General features: G+C 40.6%; 2 protein-coding genes across 4 annotated transcripts; both read right to left on the reverse strand.

Moving 5' to 3' along the window:
* Positions 1-417: 417 nt before the first annotated feature.
* On the reverse strand, positions 418-10,539 carry cirop (ciliated left-right organizer metallopeptidase). Of its 3 annotated transcripts, none has more exons than XM_081694678.1 (15): positions 10,336-10,539; positions 9,432-9,861; positions 9,089-9,182; positions 8,754-8,805; positions 8,522-8,671; positions 7,997-8,122; positions 7,707-7,791; positions 7,363-7,508; positions 6,998-7,181; positions 6,669-6,735; positions 6,404-6,500; positions 6,177-6,284; positions 5,922-6,050; positions 5,541-5,668; positions 418-3,540 (listed from the first exon to the last, which is right to left on the reverse strand). In XM_081694678.1, exons 2-15 carry the CDS (start codon positions 9,859-9,861, stop codon positions 3,315-3,317), a joined length of 2,022 nt encoding a protein of 673 aa, XP_081550804.1. In that variant the 5' UTR covers positions 10,336-10,539; the 3' UTR covers positions 418-3,314. The 3 variants fall into 3 exon arrangements, with proteins under 3 accessions (XP_081550804.1, XP_081550806.1, XP_081550805.1); XM_081694680.1 differs by having other exon boundaries at positions 589-3,540; positions 8,591-8,671; XM_081694679.1 differs by having other exon boundaries at positions 589-3,540; positions 8,003-8,122.
* A 132-nt stretch (positions 10,540-10,671) lies between these two features.
* lrp10 (low density lipoprotein receptor-related protein 10) lies at positions 10,672-17,994 on the reverse strand. The gene is made up of 10 exons (XM_027011522.2): positions 17,841-17,994; positions 17,049-17,248; positions 16,635-16,667; positions 15,803-15,938; positions 14,980-15,173; positions 14,392-14,855; positions 13,720-14,150; positions 13,263-13,457; positions 12,970-13,099; positions 10,672-12,415 (listed from the first exon to the last, which is right to left on the reverse strand). Exons 2-10 carry the CDS (start codon positions 17,095-17,097, stop codon positions 11,804-11,806), a joined length of 2,244 nt encoding a protein of 747 aa, XP_026867323.2. The 5' UTR covers positions 17,098-17,248; positions 17,841-17,994; the 3' UTR covers positions 10,672-11,803.
* Positions 17,995-18,079: the final 85 nt, after the last annotated feature.

The following is an 18,079-nucleotide window of genomic DNA, read 5'->3' on the forward strand; positions in this document are numbered from 1 at the left end:
TAACAAATCATTGCACAGTGTACACAAAACTCGTGCCAACAGACGAGACTTCTTTCACCTTTTCAACAGGCAGGATAAAAGTACATACAAAATTCAGTTCATGCCAATGGATGAGACTTCTTCCACCTCAACAGGCAGGATAACAAGTGTGTACAGAATTCAGCATTAAGCTTGTACCAATGGACGAGACGACTTCCTCCTTATTAGAGACAAAAACGCACCTAAACTGAATTTAAACTAAATTTAAGCACAGAGATACTGAGCAGGAAGAAGACACATTAAATACTGGGGTGTCACTTACCTGCGCAGTATCCCACCTCTGACCCAGACTGTTAGAAACTGGTTCAAAGTTACCAGTTCTTCAGGTTCGATCTCCTCCAAGTTACCCTCTGCCCTCCATCCTCTGTAGCCGGACCACTCAGGAAGTTAAGAGACACTGACACCAAGGTAGTGAATCAAGAGAGTTCTACTTTATTGAGGAAAGTACAGAGTATATATGTGTCCTATATCTAAATCTACAGGATGATGGGGAAAAGTGAGGCATGTTCTAAGTGTCTATGTAGAAAGGAAAGAGACAAAGTTAGTAAAGATTAGATGTTCTCTGCATGAACGAGCCACGAGCTGTTCCCGTGCCCACCATGAGCCACTCCTGTGCTTAGAGAGAGACAGGGAGAGAGAGAGAGAAAGGGAGGGGTAAAGGAGACAAGAACAGGGAGCGGATGACCTCGGGGACCAGCTCGCAGTCAAGCTGCCATGTCATGGCTGATAGGCAGAGACCTTGCATTGGGTGCCTGAAGACAGAAAGGCTCCAGTGTCTAACACAGGTGACTAGCACGTTTATGACAACCAGGTTAACCAAACCTAAGGACTCAAAACAATGGAAGCAATAGCCAAACCTACCCCGACAATTCTCAGTCAAGCAGAGGAAGTCAAAATCTGGGGGGGGGGGGTGTTACGAAGGTTCGTGATGAATGTGTTTAGAAATGATAGAAATGACATCAGCCTCAGTCCAGACGAGTGCAATCCTAGGAACAGCAAAAATACTGCACCACACCCTCAAACCCCCAGGCCTCTGATAGAAGTCAAAAAGATATGACCGACCATGGAGTGTTATTATATATTGTTAGGGTTTGCGAAAGGAGGCAGGACACAAAGGCTTAGATAAGCGGCATTATTTGTGGGCAAATTCATAATCATTAGCCATTAAACAGCCTGGGGTTTAAAAGCCATTATTCAGACTTGGAAATATAACAGGAATACATGACACGTAGGAAATAAACTTGACAACAAAATGTGGAAGAAACAGGCAAGAAACTAAGCTAACTAACAGAGAACACCATGTAATAGTGAAACCAAACATCAAACAATGACCACCAAACAAAGCAAAAAATAAATAAATCCACAGGGTTTATATACAACAGGGAATTACAACATGAGGAACACCTGAGAACATATAGGGACAGGGGAAAAAAAGGACAGAAACAAGGAACAAAACTGAAACGAAAAGCAAACACATGCAAAAGCCATCATCAAGGAGATGGTGACAATAAAGGTACACAATTCAACAGTAAGGCGAACTCCCTGCAAACAAATACATGAGATCAGGATGTAACCTCCAGGCTCATGTGCTTTACTGACTTGTGAATTCATGCACCGAATGAATGAGTGAAACTATAAGGAAAAATGGATAAAAATACAGTATAAGGAACAGCAATAGAGCTAAATCATGTTCATCAATATGAATCAGTACAAGCTGACTGAGGAGGACTACTGAGTGCAATGGTCCACTGCTTATGAAACCTTTATTCTGCCTACTTTATGTTACATGTAAAAATAAAACATTTCAAGGCTATGTGGACTGCAAATGACAAATTATATATCCTGCATATAAAAGGTTTTACTACTTATAGAGTTTAGCATGAGTAGAGAAGGCTAAGCTAAATATGGGAAACATGGGATCATTTGTACATAGCACATCTTAACACAAATAAAATTAAAGCATTATGGTAAAAAACTACAAATACTCATAAAACATAATCTAGGATCTCTACAATATCCTTAATCACTTACAGACAATGCTTTCAATTGCATAAACAACAGGATTGCAGGAGATGAACTGAAGTCATTCCTTTGCTGGCTGATTGCCCATACTTGCTCAATTTTTGATTCACTTAAGAATCCGTTTTTTGCTACTTTCAAATTAGGCATAGCGTTGTATTTATTAACTAATACATGCAATATATTATTTATTATTATTATTTGGCAATCATGTTATTTTGTGTTTACAGAATCATCAGATGACAGAAGATATAGTGAGTCTACTTCTGGTTACTTCCCTACAGAGTGTAGTTTCAACCCTAATGTAGCACAACTTACTCTGATATTAAGATGCTTCTAAAAGACTTGATTTATTGGATCAAATTAGGGTTGGAACTAAACTCTGAAAGGCCACACTTGGGAACATTTGCTTCATAAGATGCAGGCATGACTAGGTTTGATGTATTTCTTTTAAATTTAGCTTTAAATGGGGTTACCATGAACTAGACACAACTGCTGTCTCCATCACTGCTGTTTCGGTCGGTCTTTATCATACTGATGTCAAAGGAGATGCGGATTCAGTTCTGTGCAGGTACACTGATATGACTAACATATTATGAGTTAAGAAATGCGTGAATAGGATTTGTAACCTATATTGTTCTTGTGCTGTTTAATTTTGTTGGTGGATGTGACTCTGCATCCTGATACAGCATATTATTAAGTTGCATACAGCCCAAAAAGCTTTGAGATGGATTCCTACATCCTTGGGAAGGAGGGTTTCTCCACAGGCAAATTTTACTTTGAGGGGCAGGTTGGGTATAAGACTGATTGAGATGTAGGTGTATCAGAATCTGTTAACCAAAAGGTAAAAGATTCCATTGCTAAAGGTGAATGGGAATGAGTACAGTGCTTGTGCTGGTGCTTCTAACTGCTGCGAGAGAAGCCCCAGAAAGTAGAGGATTATGAGGAGGGTCTGGTCTCCTTTTTTGTGGCGACCGAGTCTTATATCTAATCTTTCACTGGTCAGTCCTTAACTGAGGAACTCTATCCATTCTTAATCCCAGCTTTATAGCCCTGACAATACTGAGATGAATTTTCTCCAGTGGAGGAATTCAGCACTGACTGAACTGTGAAAATAAAGACTTAACAATGAAAGTACAATGAAAGTAAATTAATCACTATTTGAGCACACCTAATAGATATGGAGGAACAAATCTGTCCTGTTGATCCTTATCGGTGTCTCCGCAGTGCCTGTGGAGGTTTAGGTTTTGGTACATCTACAACATATACGGAACCTCTACCACCGCATGCACTCTGACCCTGACTGAGCAGCACTTCCTGTAGAAGGCCATGGCAGTAGCAAGTAAGCAGAGAACCGCACTGATGCTCAGCACTGTTACCATGGCAATTCCTGCACAGTCTGCTGATGCTGAGAAGGGAGGGGTCTGACCAAAGTTCAGGCTGTGTTGAGAAGTCAGTGGTCTCTGTATAAGAGAGTGAACGCTGAGGAGAAATGAGGATTCTGCATGTTATGTTCATGAAACCTGATCGCAGTTATACACTGTGTGCCTAATTATTAAGCAAGAGAGTATTTTGACCATATCATCATTTGTATGCATATTTTCCAACTCCAAGCTATAGAAACTTGAATGCTTGTTGGATTTATGCATATCTGGTGACATGTATTTGTGTAATGAGAGGGTGTGTGGCCTAAGGACATTAACAGCCTATATGAAGGTGTGCATGATTATTAGGCAGCTTCTTTTCCTCAAGCAAAATGGGCCAAATAAAGGATTTAACTGACTCTGAAATGTCAAAAATTGTAAAAGGTCTTTCAGAGGGATGCAGCACTCTTAAAATTGCTAAGATATTGGGGCGTGATCACAGAACCATCAAACATTTTGTTGCAAATAGTCAACAGGGTCGCAAGAAACATGTTGAGAAAATAAGACGCAAATTAACTGCCAAACATTTGAGAAGAATCAAATGTGAAGTGACCAGGAACCCATTAGTCTCCAGTGCTGTCATATTCCAGAACTGTAACCTACCTGGAGTGCCCAGAAGTACAAGGTGTTCAGTAGTCAGAGACATGGTCAAGGTAAGGAAGGCTGAAACCCGACCATCACAGAACAAGATACATAAGGTGAAACGTCAAGACTGGGTCAAGAAATATCTGAAGACAGATATTTCAAACATTGTATGGACTGATGAGATAAGAGTGACTCTTGACGAACCAGATGGATGGGCCCATGACTGGATTAGTAACGGGCACAGAGCTCCACTTCGACGCCACTAAGCTGGGGGTGGGATGATATTATTAAAGATGAGCTAGTTGGACCTTTTTGGGTTGAAGATGGACTCAAAATGAACACACAAACCTACTGCCAGTTTTTAGAAGACACTTTCTTCAAGCAGTGAAAAAAGGAAAAAGTCTGCATCTTTCAAGAAGACTGTGATTTCTATGCAGGACAATGCTCTATCGCATCCATCAAAGTACTTCCCTGCGTGGCAAGCCAGTAAAGGCCTTAAAGATGAAAGAATAATAACGTGGCCCCCTTCCTCATCTGAAGTAAACCCTATTGAGAATTTGTGGGCCCTTCTTAAACAGGAGATTTACTGTGAAAGAAAACTACAGCCTTCTGAACAGTGTCTGGGAGGCTGTGATTACTGCAGCACATAAAGTTGCTCAGCAACAGATTAAGAAACTGACAGACTCCATGAACTGAAGGCTTATGGCTGTTATTGAAAAGAAGGGTGGCTATATTGGTCACAGATTTTTTTTTAAATCTCAGAAATCTTTATTTGCAAATTTTGTGTTGTTTGTTTATTATTCTCACTCTAACAGATGAAAATAAACAAGTGAGATGAGAAAATGTCCGTTTTTCATTTAGTTGCATAATAATTCTGCACACTAATAGTTGCCAAATAACTATGCAATAACTATGCACAAATGGATATTCTCCTAAGGAATCCAAAACCTCACTTTTATTTTATTAAATATTCATGTTTGAGGTTTATTAACATTTTGAATTGACCAAGAGCATTTGTTCAATAATAAAATGAATCCTCAAAAATATAACTTGCCTAATAATTGTGCACACAGTGTAGGACTCGCGTCAAAGCAATTACTAAATCAGCATTCTATCATCTCAAAAATATTAGATATTTCTTGTGAAGATATAACCTTCAGAGACTCATCCATGCTTTTATTTCTAGCTGGATTGATTATTCTAAAGGTCTCCTTATTGCTCTTCCTAAAAGGTCAGTCAGACAAATTCTTACACTGACTCTCAGTATGTTATAGAATTAACACTAAGGTACTATTACTAGTACTTTAGAGTTAATCACTAGGAGCTCTTCAGTTAATCACGCACAAGGTCAACACTAAATGCAGAGAAGAAACATCTAGATTCTATCCAGCTCTTTGATGGAATCAAATGTCACAGAATGTCAAAAAAAAAAGTCAAACATTTCTCATTTCTTTGAACTGACAATTTACTGACCTGGATGGGTGTATAGAGGGATGTGGAGTTGAGGGGAGGGGCTTAGGGGTGGAAGTGGGTGGAACCACACTGTAGTAATAACACAATCTCTTGTCTGGGCAGAAAATTGTACCGCGATAGCCATACACCTGCAGAGATTAACCATCAGTATAAAACAGACTACAGATGGACTCAAAGAGCCAAAATCAGCATCTGGTTTTGGCATATGGCCAACTGCCAGAAAAACAAATGAAATAATAAAAGAAAAAGTTCAAACAACTTACAAAAGACACCAAGACAAATGAGTACTATGCAGATAAGGTTCCTATATATGGTTGACCAGACCATCAAACAAAACACTGGAAAAGAGGATTTGTAATCTCATAAAACTGTCTAACATACCTGGATGCTCTTTCCTGCTGGGCAGTCCAGCCACTCGGAACCTACCACCTGAATCTGGTACCTGTTCCTCCCAGTGCACCTGTGTCTGTAACAGCGACCTGCCACAGATACACTGTGACTGGAATGATCCTGTAAAATTGGATGAATTGCTTTAATGTAAAGCAGCACTGTCGATAAGGGAGGAAAATCCATGAGCTGCTTTTTTTAATTTAAAAACTTGTATTTGTATGCATTTGCAGAAAGGACATTCTGTACCTTCCTGACAAGGCTGGAGAAAAAACAACGGCTGTCTGTGTAAAAAATCTCTCCACTCCACTCCTCCACACTACTCCCTCTGCTGTTCTCTTCTTTCCAACACTCACTCTAATAGAGAATTTAGATAAACAGATGAATGAGGAACATTGATAAGGTTGTCAAAGAAATCAAAGATGAAAAGATATGCTCTCAATTCTAAAAGAAGATAGATGGATTAGAATGCTTACAGCATTGGCTAAAGGTTTGTAAATGCGACAACCATCCAGATATTGATCACTCTGGCATGCTCCCTTGTGGAGATGAAGGTAATGGCATCCTAGTTCACTGAGAGAAGAAGCCAGGTTACTTAGAGGGAACAAGTCAGGTTATCTTCAGAAAACAAACTAAATGAATATTGTTTTATGTTCAGACTAACGATTTTCTGGCATCCAGTCACTGGGTCCATTGGTTCAGTAACTGATTAGTGTAAACTACAGAAGGTGGTAGATTTACCTGCCCATGCAGAAGAAAGCTGAGGGCTTGTGGCAGGTGGTAAGAGACCCAAAGAGAGCACCCTCATCTAGACACACACAATTTATGGACTGTAGTGATACAGAGAATCATATTTGGCTCACCCAATGTTCATATACAGTAAATACCTTCAAAGCTGCCATTCTGCACAACCCAGTAGTCATTGGTCTATTTCAAACCCAGAGTGCTTCAATGGGCCACAAGGCAAAACCAATCACAAAGAAAATGATATGTTTACAGGTACTTTCTCCCAACACTAGGTTCTAAGTTCCTCCCACAGCAGACTCTGAGCTCAATTGTAGGTGTCTTACTCTCTCCCCACATCAAGCTCTGTGCTCGGCCAAGGTTGACTGAGTACCAGCCAGTGTCCTGGAGGGCAGAGAGAGTGATTGGGTCAATCTGGACCAGAGACGGTTCTACAAGCAGTGCAGTCATGATGGAGCCCTGAAGAACCCGAGCCTCCCAGTGAGAAGAGACACCATGAGAACCAGCATCCTGACCGAGAGAGAGAGAGAGAGAGGGAGGGAGGGAGGGAGGGAGGGAGAGAATTAGAGAAATAGGAAGAAAGGAGGCAACAAAAATTAAGGGAGAGAATCAAGGGCTTGATTAAAATTTCACATCATGTGTGCAAAAATGATTGATGCTTTAGTACGTTAGTCCAGTCCTAGGTGTGCACCTGATTCTCTAGTGGAGCTCCCATTTCAGTGTGTGTGGTGTTGAAGTGAGCCTGTAGAGCTTTGATTACACCAGGAGTGTAAAGCCTCTTCTGTCCTGTCTCATCCGTGTTCGTCACCTGACCATAAGAGCAGGAACCCACAGCCACTACACAACACCAACACATTATTACACACATATGCAGCCCTTGCTACTGTAACACCAAAACACTATTACACATACATGCAGCCTTCAGTACGGTAACACCAACACAGTACATTTACAGGGAGAGCCTATAAAGTGCTCACACTCATTAAATATTCAGTTTTAAAAAGCCAGTAGAAAAGTCTGAGAATTCCCACTTACTCTGGGAGGAGAGGGAACAGTCTCGCCAAAAGCTGAAGAGCTCTTTGCTGAAGCCCAACACATGGAACAACTCATGGATCACCGTCTGTCCAACAGCATAAAAGAAAAGCTTTGTATCATTTTCGCATTGTCATCCTTCAGTCATTTACACACACACACACACACACACACACACACACACACACACACACACACACACACACACACACACACACACACACACACACACACACACACACACACACACACACACACACACACACACACACACACACACACACACACACAACCTGCACCATGTGTTCATTACTGAATCCTTCCTTGCTAAGCAGGTCCCTGCAGATAACCATCACCCCAGCCACTGGTCGCCCGTCCAAGTCTGTCTGACAGTGAGCAGAATAGGCCAGTATCCCGGACTGAGGCAGACACAAACAGAGACAAAAGCAGACGCAGATACAGACGCAAGCAAATAAGGGCTTAAAGTCACCATTAATTTTAGCGCATTGTGAATTAAAACAAATAAATACATAAAAACACAATACTCTTTAGTGAAACAAAATTGTAGAAATAGTATCATGGAATATAATAAATGCTAAGAATCATTTTAATGATTTATAATACAATTTATAATGATTTATAATACAAATGTTTTATATATATATATATATATATATATATATATATATATAATGGTACATGAAATCCTGATTTTACAGATGTATTAGTAGAGTACAGCTAGATCATTATAAGACTAAACTGCTCTCGGATCAATATAACATTCTAAAAATTAGGAGAAATAAACAGAAATGTCTCACATCAGGTCTACATTTATCAGTGCTATGAGCGTGCACATAAAGTAGAAAGTCAGTGTCAGGAACTCCCACCCCATCTGCCTTTAGAACTCTCTGGATTGGATGATCAGGGTGTGGATAGACAATACAGCCACTCAGGTGGTTATCTGGAATCTGTCAATCAATACCAAGCAAGGCTGAAGTACAAGAGCTGTATAAGCAAATATAAATATTTGTGTATGAACTGTTGACTTACAGTCACACCCAGACACCTCTCAGACTGATAGCTGTCATTGGCTCTGCCACACCTGAGGGAAGTGACACAGTTTTGATTGGACAATTACAATAAACTTGAACCTGAAATTAAATAAATATGAAATTGACATATATTCTGACATTCTCACACAACAAAAATACAAGGAAAAGTTATTAAATAATGAACAAAAGAACTTATTAAATTATTAAATAATGAACAAAAGAACAACAAAAAGACCTCACTGAAACAAAGATGGTCAAAGAAAACTGCACATAGGTGCACATTTAAAAAAAAGACTTTCTACACCTTTCTACAGAAAGGTGAATCAAACAGACCTGTTGAAGTTGGCAGTGCTACTGTTCCTCCAGATGAATCTGCAGTATTTGTTGATGTCTCTGCTCAGCAGCAATCTGCCTGGAACCCTCATTACTGTGGACACATCAATGACACGAGCGTGAATGTTACTTAAGAGTCTTCAACCACAAATGTACAGTTTTAGTCCAGAACTGACCTCATTTAATTTTTTCAGCTAGAACAAGAAGAAACCTTTTTTTTTCTATCAGGAGTGGACACTGATCAACCTTACACTGCACCTCAGGCAAGTTTTAATATAGGCATGTACACATACACACTCACCTCTAACCCACCCACCTACTGTAACACTCTCACGCACATTACCTGAGAGTAATTTGGACACAGTGTTGACTGCTTCACTGACTGCTACTTCCAGCTTCTCTGCTTCCCAGTGTAAAAGAGTATGGCTTTCTCTAGGAGTCCATGTTGTGATTCTAATTGGCTGTGGTTGAAAGGTTGCATTCCTGTTCATTTGTTTATATCTACGAAACAGAGAATTTTGTAATATAGTCTTCCGATGATTGCGGGTGGTCCAAGGATGCGTCAACCAGGCTGATTCAGCAACAATGAGAGACACTTCATGTTTGTCTCCAGAGTTACTCAAGGCCCCAACAGAAGAGTTTAGCTGACTGGTGGGTGGGGATACCACTCTGATAGAACTCTGCACCTCATCAAAGATGCACTTTCCTAAAACACACCCAAGCCATGGCAACAGCAGCATTTGTAGTGTAGCATGGCTTTGAAGAGCCATCATCTGAAAAGAAAATGCATTATGTGTAGGTGATTATAGCATCCATGGACAGTGCGCTGGGTTAGACTTTTTTAAATATTTAACAATCATCACATGCCTGTTCTGTAATGCTGTAATGTAAAAGCAACTAATCTATTAAACAAAAGTTCTAAGTACATGTATATTTATATATCTAAACAAAAATCACAGTTCTATGTGCATGTATATTTTAATACAGAATACAATGAAACTACTCATCTGAATACAATACTGTAAAACCACTCACATCTAATACCCAACTTTTTCTGTTCTTTATATCCTTTTAAAGGCAAGAATTGTAGAGAGCGCAAAATAAAATGCAAAGGCAATTTTATAAGGCATTAATTAGGCATTTTTATTTTTAGAAGCTGTCTACAAAAAGTTCATATAAGCTTGTTCATATAAGCTATTTCAGAGTTCAGTAAGACTCACCTGTCCCAGCCATTCATGATTATTTACCTGGAAATAAAGCAGTCGGTGGAAACTGCACCAGTTGAAATGCCTAACTTCCAGTCTTCCTCTTCTTTCCCTTTATCTCTCATTGGTCTAGTGCTGGGGTGACCAGTCCTTACTATAGGGGGAGATGAAACTGTTACACATGGCACAGGGACAATGAAGGCATTGATGTGGTAATTACGTGACACCAACACCTCATCTTCACCATTGTAAACTGAAATGGCTTCTCAGTGCATTCTCTTAAACTTAACAACTATCCAAACAGTGACAGGGGCAAGAAAAGAGCTACTTCATTTAATTTCAAAAAAGAAAAATAAATAATGAAAAAATACTCAATAGTAAAAGTGCAAATCATTTATTCATGGTGGATTCTCATTTTGTTTAGCATATATATATATATATATATATAAACATACACATACACACACACACACACACACACACACACACACACACACACACACACACACACACACACAGTGAAATGCCATTCCAAATGACATCTTTCTAACGCGATCACCATTGACCACAAACATTTTAAACATCTAGGCATTTAAAAATACATTCAATAATAAAAACAATATCAACAGGGCAAAAACAATAAAAAAGGATAATTAGAGCAGACGAGATCAGAGGATTCTATTTATGGCACTAATGTTTTATTCCACTTAGCCAAAAGCAGAAACTAAAAGGAAATTTAAAGTCATCATCAGAGCCACTGTGATGTCATTCAGGTTGGTGGTGCATGTCATTTCCTCAGGCACCAAAAGAGATTGTCTCGTCTGAGTGACTGCACGAACACACACACACACAACAAAAATAACACACACATTTTTTGAAAATTATTGCCACAATCGCCATACACTACCGTATACATAGCCTGGCTGAAATCTAGGTTGTTGTGTAAACCTTTGTGCGTGTGTGTGTGTGTGTTTGGCATTTATGTGCAAGTACATACAGACCCATAGTGTCTAATGATCTATAGGAAGCTTGATCAAAGGCACTTATGAGCAATACATCCAGCATACATACATACACTGACATTAATACAAGAAACTCCGAAAATAAACCCTAAGATGCTAAACTGGATATTTGCGCAGTGCAGTATATTCAGCAATGGGTAAGACACAGGAGTTTTATTAAGAGAGGTTAGGGAAGATTCTCTGTGCAAAGTTTTCCTCCATCACATTCAATCTCTGAGTAAGTGTACATCTAACACATTAAAATCTTTAACGCAAATTCTTTCAATATTTGACAATATTAAATCAGAAGAAATGAAGTGATTTATTTGAGATAAGGCACCTTGCCAGCACAAACACAATGCCACTGGCGTGCTGAGATCATAATATAGTTGTGAAAAAGTAAACTGAGAGCATGAGAGAATGAGAGAAATATGGAGGAAAAAATGAGTGGGGGGGAAAAATGTGAGAAATCACACAGAGAGAAAGTGAGAAAGCCATGAGGGTCAAAATTAGGTCAGCATGGGAACATCATCATCAGAGGTGCCATCATCAGAAAGAGGGATCAACAACACCTCATCATCTGAAGAAGAAGAGGAGAAAGAGGGGGAAGCTGAGAGAGACAGAGCAGTGGGCGAGGACGAGGGTCTGAAAAGAGAGATACTCAGCCCCAGAGAGTGGAAGAGAGAAGCCAGGGATGGGCTCCTTGGGGGAGTGGCCACAGGAGAGCTCCGTGGCGTCTCTGGAGCAGCAACTGACTGCAGGGAGGGAGGGGGTGTTGATTGAGGTGGAGGAGGAAGAGGAGCCTCTGTCTGCTGTTCCTGCTCTGCCTGTTGGGACAAAGCCATTTTCTGAGGCAAAAGCTGGTTAGCGGGCTCCCTGGCCGATGAGGAATCCCCATCTTCTGAATGACTGGACTCCTGACCAGTAGGAGTATCATCTGTCTGTTGTGAGTTGGAACTTGTGCTCTGAGTAGACCGAGACGCAGGCCGGGAAATCACGCCCCACCTCCTCAAGCGACGGATTGCTCGGCGGACAAAACGTGGCCTGCGTCTTCGCCGAGGGGAGGCGATGTTGTCCTGTCTGATGAGCTGAAGCAGTCCTCTCAGAGAAAGAGAGGTGGGCTGTGGGGTAGGGGTCAAGAATAATCAAATATATAAATACAGGAGAACAGAAACACATCAAAGAGTTGCACCAAATTCCAAATAATGAAATTATTTATAACCAATTCAACTACCAGAAAGCAGACTCATGGTTAATCGCTACACTAATAAAAAAGTAAGAGCATTCCCAAACATTATAATAATCAGTTAAAGCCAAAAACGCCATTGTGCTTCACTGTAGCTCATTGTGTGCACCTCTGCTCCTAGTGTGCTATGTGGTAAGATAATAATGGAGTCATTGTGTCTAAAGGAATGGGAAGCATGCCCAGAGGAAACCAAAGCCCAACCTGATATGAGATCGCAGAACCTGAGCCACTGGATTTGAATATTAAGAACATTCATGTAATAAAAGGTGCATATATGTAAATGTTTAACTGATTATTATTGTAATGTTTGTGAATGCTCTGCAATACTTTACATTTTTATTTAAAATATATATTAAACATTGGCTAAATGTAAAATATGTATTTAGGCAAGATCTTTCTTTCTTTCTTTCTTTCTTTCTTTCTTTTTACCTCATTGGGATTCTCAGTAGGAAAGTCTTCTACTGGAGGAATAATCCCCTGAGCAATAAGCTGACCATAGGAGGGTGGAGCCTGTTGCTGGATAAGCTCCGCCTCTTGACGGCTGATTGGTGCAAACAAGCTAAGGCCGACGAGAAAGATCAATAAAAGAGAGATGTCAAAATGAACAATAATACAGGAGATATTCCAATCTAGTATTTTCTTGTTAAGAATAGTGTATTAGATCTGGTATAAACCATAACCATAACATAAAGCATGAAAAACTTTACACGTATTTTGATTACCTGTATTCACGAGTGCGAAGTGAGTATAGCTTGCAGGTGCAGCCCATAGCAATGACCAGCAATAGTCCACACACCAGGCTCCCCACTGTTGCTGCGGTGATGACCTTTCTAGGCAGAGTCATGGTGCAGTTCAGCTCATCAGTGCCATCCTTGCAGTCCACCTGTCCATCGCAGCGCCAGCTCTCAAAAACACACCTGCACAAGATCACCACGGGGTTTATACACACACAGACAGACACCTGCACACGGCCATGGCAGGGTTTACACACACACACACACACACTTTCCCAATACACCATAATTCATAAAAATGCTAAGTCAAATTATCCAGTGCATACACAGATACAGCACACTACACCATAATCATTTCACTAAGACCACCCGCTCACACAGACAGACAGACAGACAGACAGACACACACACACACACAGACACACAGACACAAACACACACGCACCTATCACTGTCGCAGTGGAAGGTCCCAGGCTGGCAAATGGTGCACTCTCGCTCATCGCTGCCATCGGCACAGTTCAGCTGGTAGTTGCACCTCTCGTGGATGGAGAAGCAGACGGGCCGGCTGGTGAGGTGGCTCACCCTCTGCATCGCAAGGGGGCCGCAGGGGAAATGGCCAGCCGGGCAGCCCCCGCAACCTACCTCATCCACCCCCGTCTCCGCACAGTCCCAGTGGCCATCACACCGCTGCTTCTGTGTGAAGCAGCCACCCTCTGAGCCCTTGCAGGGACCCTCCCATGGCAGGCAGTAGTCTGCAATGCGATAGGTGGCATTGAAGCCCTGCCCCTCAGAGCGAGCCTGCATGTTATATGTCAGAGAGAGAAGGCCAGTCTGGGATTCCACCTCCACTGTTTTGTAATTGGATGTACATGTGATCTGTCACAAAGGAAGAAAAAAAAACATTTATAGATTTCCTGCCAGATACAAGTACACCAAAAAAAGGAAAGAAAAAGTAAATTGCACAACCTGAAAACAAATATATACAGAGTATTAATAAATATACAAATTGGTTTGGTTAAGTGTCTGACAAACGCTGTTAACATAGAAATTATTTATGTCAAAAACAATGGTCCTGTTTTTCCAAACGAACTTCAAAGCTTACAGGTTACACACTCACAGTTTTAATGATGTTGCCAGCACCACCCGGCTGGTCTGTGATGATCAGACTGTCCCCAGAGCCCAGCTCCAACTGCTGCAGACCCAGCTTAAGCGGCCGCGGGTCCTGAGGGTCCACCGTCCACACACACTCCATTGGGGCTCCGGTTGGCACCGGTGGGACAAAAGAGCCATAAAAGGCCTGTAGGTAGCCCCCGCATGGCCCCCCCTGAGACTGGACGTGTAGCTCAGGGTCACGGCGTGGCCTGCGGTCTGTTCCCATGCTGGAAGCGGCTGGCATGCTGGTCGGCACGACAGATGGATCGTCACCTGGGTGAGGCTGAGGCTCGAAGTCACAGCCATCCTCGTCAGAACCGAGTTCATCACCCTCTCCAAGGCACTCCACCTGGCCATTACAACGCCAGGATGCAGGAAGACAGCGATCGCTGTAGCACTCAAACTCACCAGGGTGACAGGGGCCAGAGTCTGGACAAACAAACACAAGATCTCTTCATACTGCTGCATAGCTTTTTGCAACAGACAGCATTTTAATGTTTGATTGTAAAATGAAAGAACAATCCACATCTTGCCACTATTCCACAGTGTCTACCTTTAATGTATGACAGGCGGAATCCTGAAATGGAAAAGTGTGGGACAAAATGGTGTGTCACTGTAATGTTTCCTCCATACAACTCCACTGGCTTAGGCAGGGTACCACATATTGGGACAGGCTTGTCTGTAAGGCTTGCCACGGTTAACCAAACCCGGTTACCCTGTCCACACCTAATATCCAACTCAGAGAAACTTCAAGACAAAAAGACAAAGACAAAGATGAGTCAAAACAGACTGATAAAAGGGTGAGATATCTCTTTTACTGCATTAGCTATTAATGAGAAATGTCTATAATAATATATGCTATAATTGGCAACTAGGAATGTTCCTCAAAATGTAATGGGCAAATTTGGGCAGTGGTAGATGAGTGGTTAAGGTACTTGACTAGTAATCAGAATCTTGTCAGTTCAAGCCCAAGTTTCCACTGTGGGCTACTGAGCAAGGCCTTTAACCCTCAATATCTAGATGATATGAACATGGGTCTAAATTACATGGCAATATTTAAATTTATTCTTATAAAATAAAAGTTTTATAATAAGGTTTGTGTTGCACTTAAAATGACAATAGGTAGGATGCTTTCCTACATTTCTTGTGGTGCAATGACTGGCATCACTATTTATTTTCTCAGAATTCTTTTTGCCTCCTATTTTGAACTTTGTCTAGCTTGAAAACTGTTAGCTTCACTTTCAGAGCTACTCTATCTTTCCCTCATTTATTCTTATCACCAGCTTGAACAGGCCTGCGGCCAATCTCAGAGCACTTTGTGGGTATGAAATACGCTCTGTATACTCATTTACAGGGAAAGGCAAAAGGCGCTGTACCTGAGAACCACCCGTTCTCCCACTGACGACATAATAACCCAGGTGCAGTTGATTGGTCCCGGAGGACCATGGAGAGAGGAGCTATGTATTTCACCTTGCCTGGCCCGCAGTATTTTTGAGGACTTGCCACAATAATCTACAAGAGAAAGGAAGAGGAATACCTTGAATTTACAGGATTATGAATATTTACAACACCACTGCCACAGCAGATAGAACAGAAATGTAATAAAATGCTGCTACTTCAAAATGAGCCAAGACATACACTGCATGCAAAACACCAACTGACAAAAAAACTCAAACTACCACAATTCGGTTGCAAATGTGTGGAATCATACAGGTTAAATATTTCTTATACATTGGAAAATCTTTCAAAAGCCAAGACAGTGGAATAAACCTGAATAAAACATTATTTTGAAGGTCAGGCAGTCATGCAAGAACATGGATTATGGCCACATGATAAGAGAAATACAATAATTACACACTGGAAATAATCTAATGTTAAACAATAGCCTAATATATTTAAGAGGTACTTTAAAGCCCTTTAATTGCCAACATTAAATTTGTTGATGCCAACAAGTTTATTCCAACCTTTAATTACTTAATTAACTTTTGTCAATAAATGGAAGAAGTGCAACTCAGACCCATTGGGATCTGGTATACATTTAGTTCATATAAGAGCATTATACAGGAAGTAAAAACCTACACCTATACAAAAGTAAAATGCATAAAACCATACAATCATGAAACAAACAGCAGCAGTTTAAGCTATTTCAAGAATGAGAAATAATGTGAACATCACATCAAATTTAAAGGCTGAATTATTTTCACTCACCCCAGCTGAAGGCCTGCCCAAGTCTGCAGTGGGCTAAAAACCAATGAAAATCAACATGAGTGTCTGATAGAACATTTCCAGCATTTTGTAGAGTACTACAAATACAATTTGTAACCTCATGTGGGAAGTGTGGAAATGTCCACACTTTAATCCTTATGTAACTGGTCACGACAAGCAAAGCAAAGCTGACAATCAGTTTTCCTTCACATTTAGACCAATGTCAAATCTGTTACCTTACAAAGCAATTACAAGAATTCCACTCTGACTAAATCTAACCTGGAACCTAAGCAATCTAAGCATTTCAACCTTATAAGTATGGAAAAAGCAGACATTTAGTATGTCATAAAGCAGTGTAATTAAAATGTTTTAACTGCGTAGTTACACAGTGTATTTTAAAAAACTATGCAATCCCACCTGTAAAAATCAAAAGACTGAAGATGGAAAGGCTGTACAGGGCGTCCATGCTGGGCTTTTTTCATCAAAAAATCCTACAATGTTATTGTTTCGTGCTAATTAAATCCGAATCAAACTTCATGGTAACAATAATGTCGATGAATAAATTAGTCCCCCACAGTACGTCGTTATCGGTGAGGCATTTTGCCTGGTGACTCTAGCTGTAAATGACAAACATGAAATATAATTTAGCCAAAAATAAGAGGAAAACTGATAGAACCAGAGCAACTTGTTAAAGGATTACTTGATAACATAAGACCATTCGACTGTTGCTATACAACGGTAATTACAGATCCAATCACATCAACAAAAGCAAACATGATATTTTAAAATGTAGTACAATGTGAAAAGGTACAAAAGAATATGGCCTATAAAATTATTTCGAATAATTTCCCGTCTCGTTTCCTTTTCCAGCAATGACGTACATAGCTGGGTAGGTTCGTGTTTGGTTTCGATGCAAACCACAATAACGTCAACTGAGAAATATTACGAAGGCACTTTGGCATATGTCAAATACTCTGTTAAGCTCATTTAGAATTCTGTACTCCTTGTGAACATAACAAAAGATTGTCCACGTTTAACTGGTACCTACAGAGGACCTTAAAGTTTCAGTTTTGATTTGACAAGCCAGGGAAGCAGCTGACGTCCTTAGCTAGCCAGCTAGCGTTAGCTAAGCAATTGCTGGCCAACATCTGAGCGGTTTCTGTACTGGATATTTTTTCGTCCTCAACCGACTGTAAAACACCACGTTACCTCATGTATTCATTAGTTCCGCAACCTTGTAAAGGAATGATCCGTTCCGACGTATAGTGTAGAGCGACAAGTTCGTTATCACAGCTTTTCTTCGTCTTTTTTGTTGACATTCGTCCTCTTCCACTTCCTTAGCTATAAAACTGATTAAAAAAAAATCAAGCGACCGCCCATTCGTGACGCAAACGCGTACTTGAAATATAATAGCGAATGTAATAGCAAACGTTTAACAGCAGATGTCA

This window comes from Electrophorus electricus, chromosome 13 (genome assembly GCF_041902795.1).
Source record: "Electrophorus electricus isolate QZ-2024a chromosome 13, ASM4190279v1, whole genome shotgun sequence".
In the NCBI taxonomy this organism is placed as follows: domain Eukaryota; kingdom Metazoa; phylum Chordata; class Actinopteri; order Gymnotiformes; family Gymnotidae; genus Electrophorus; species Electrophorus electricus.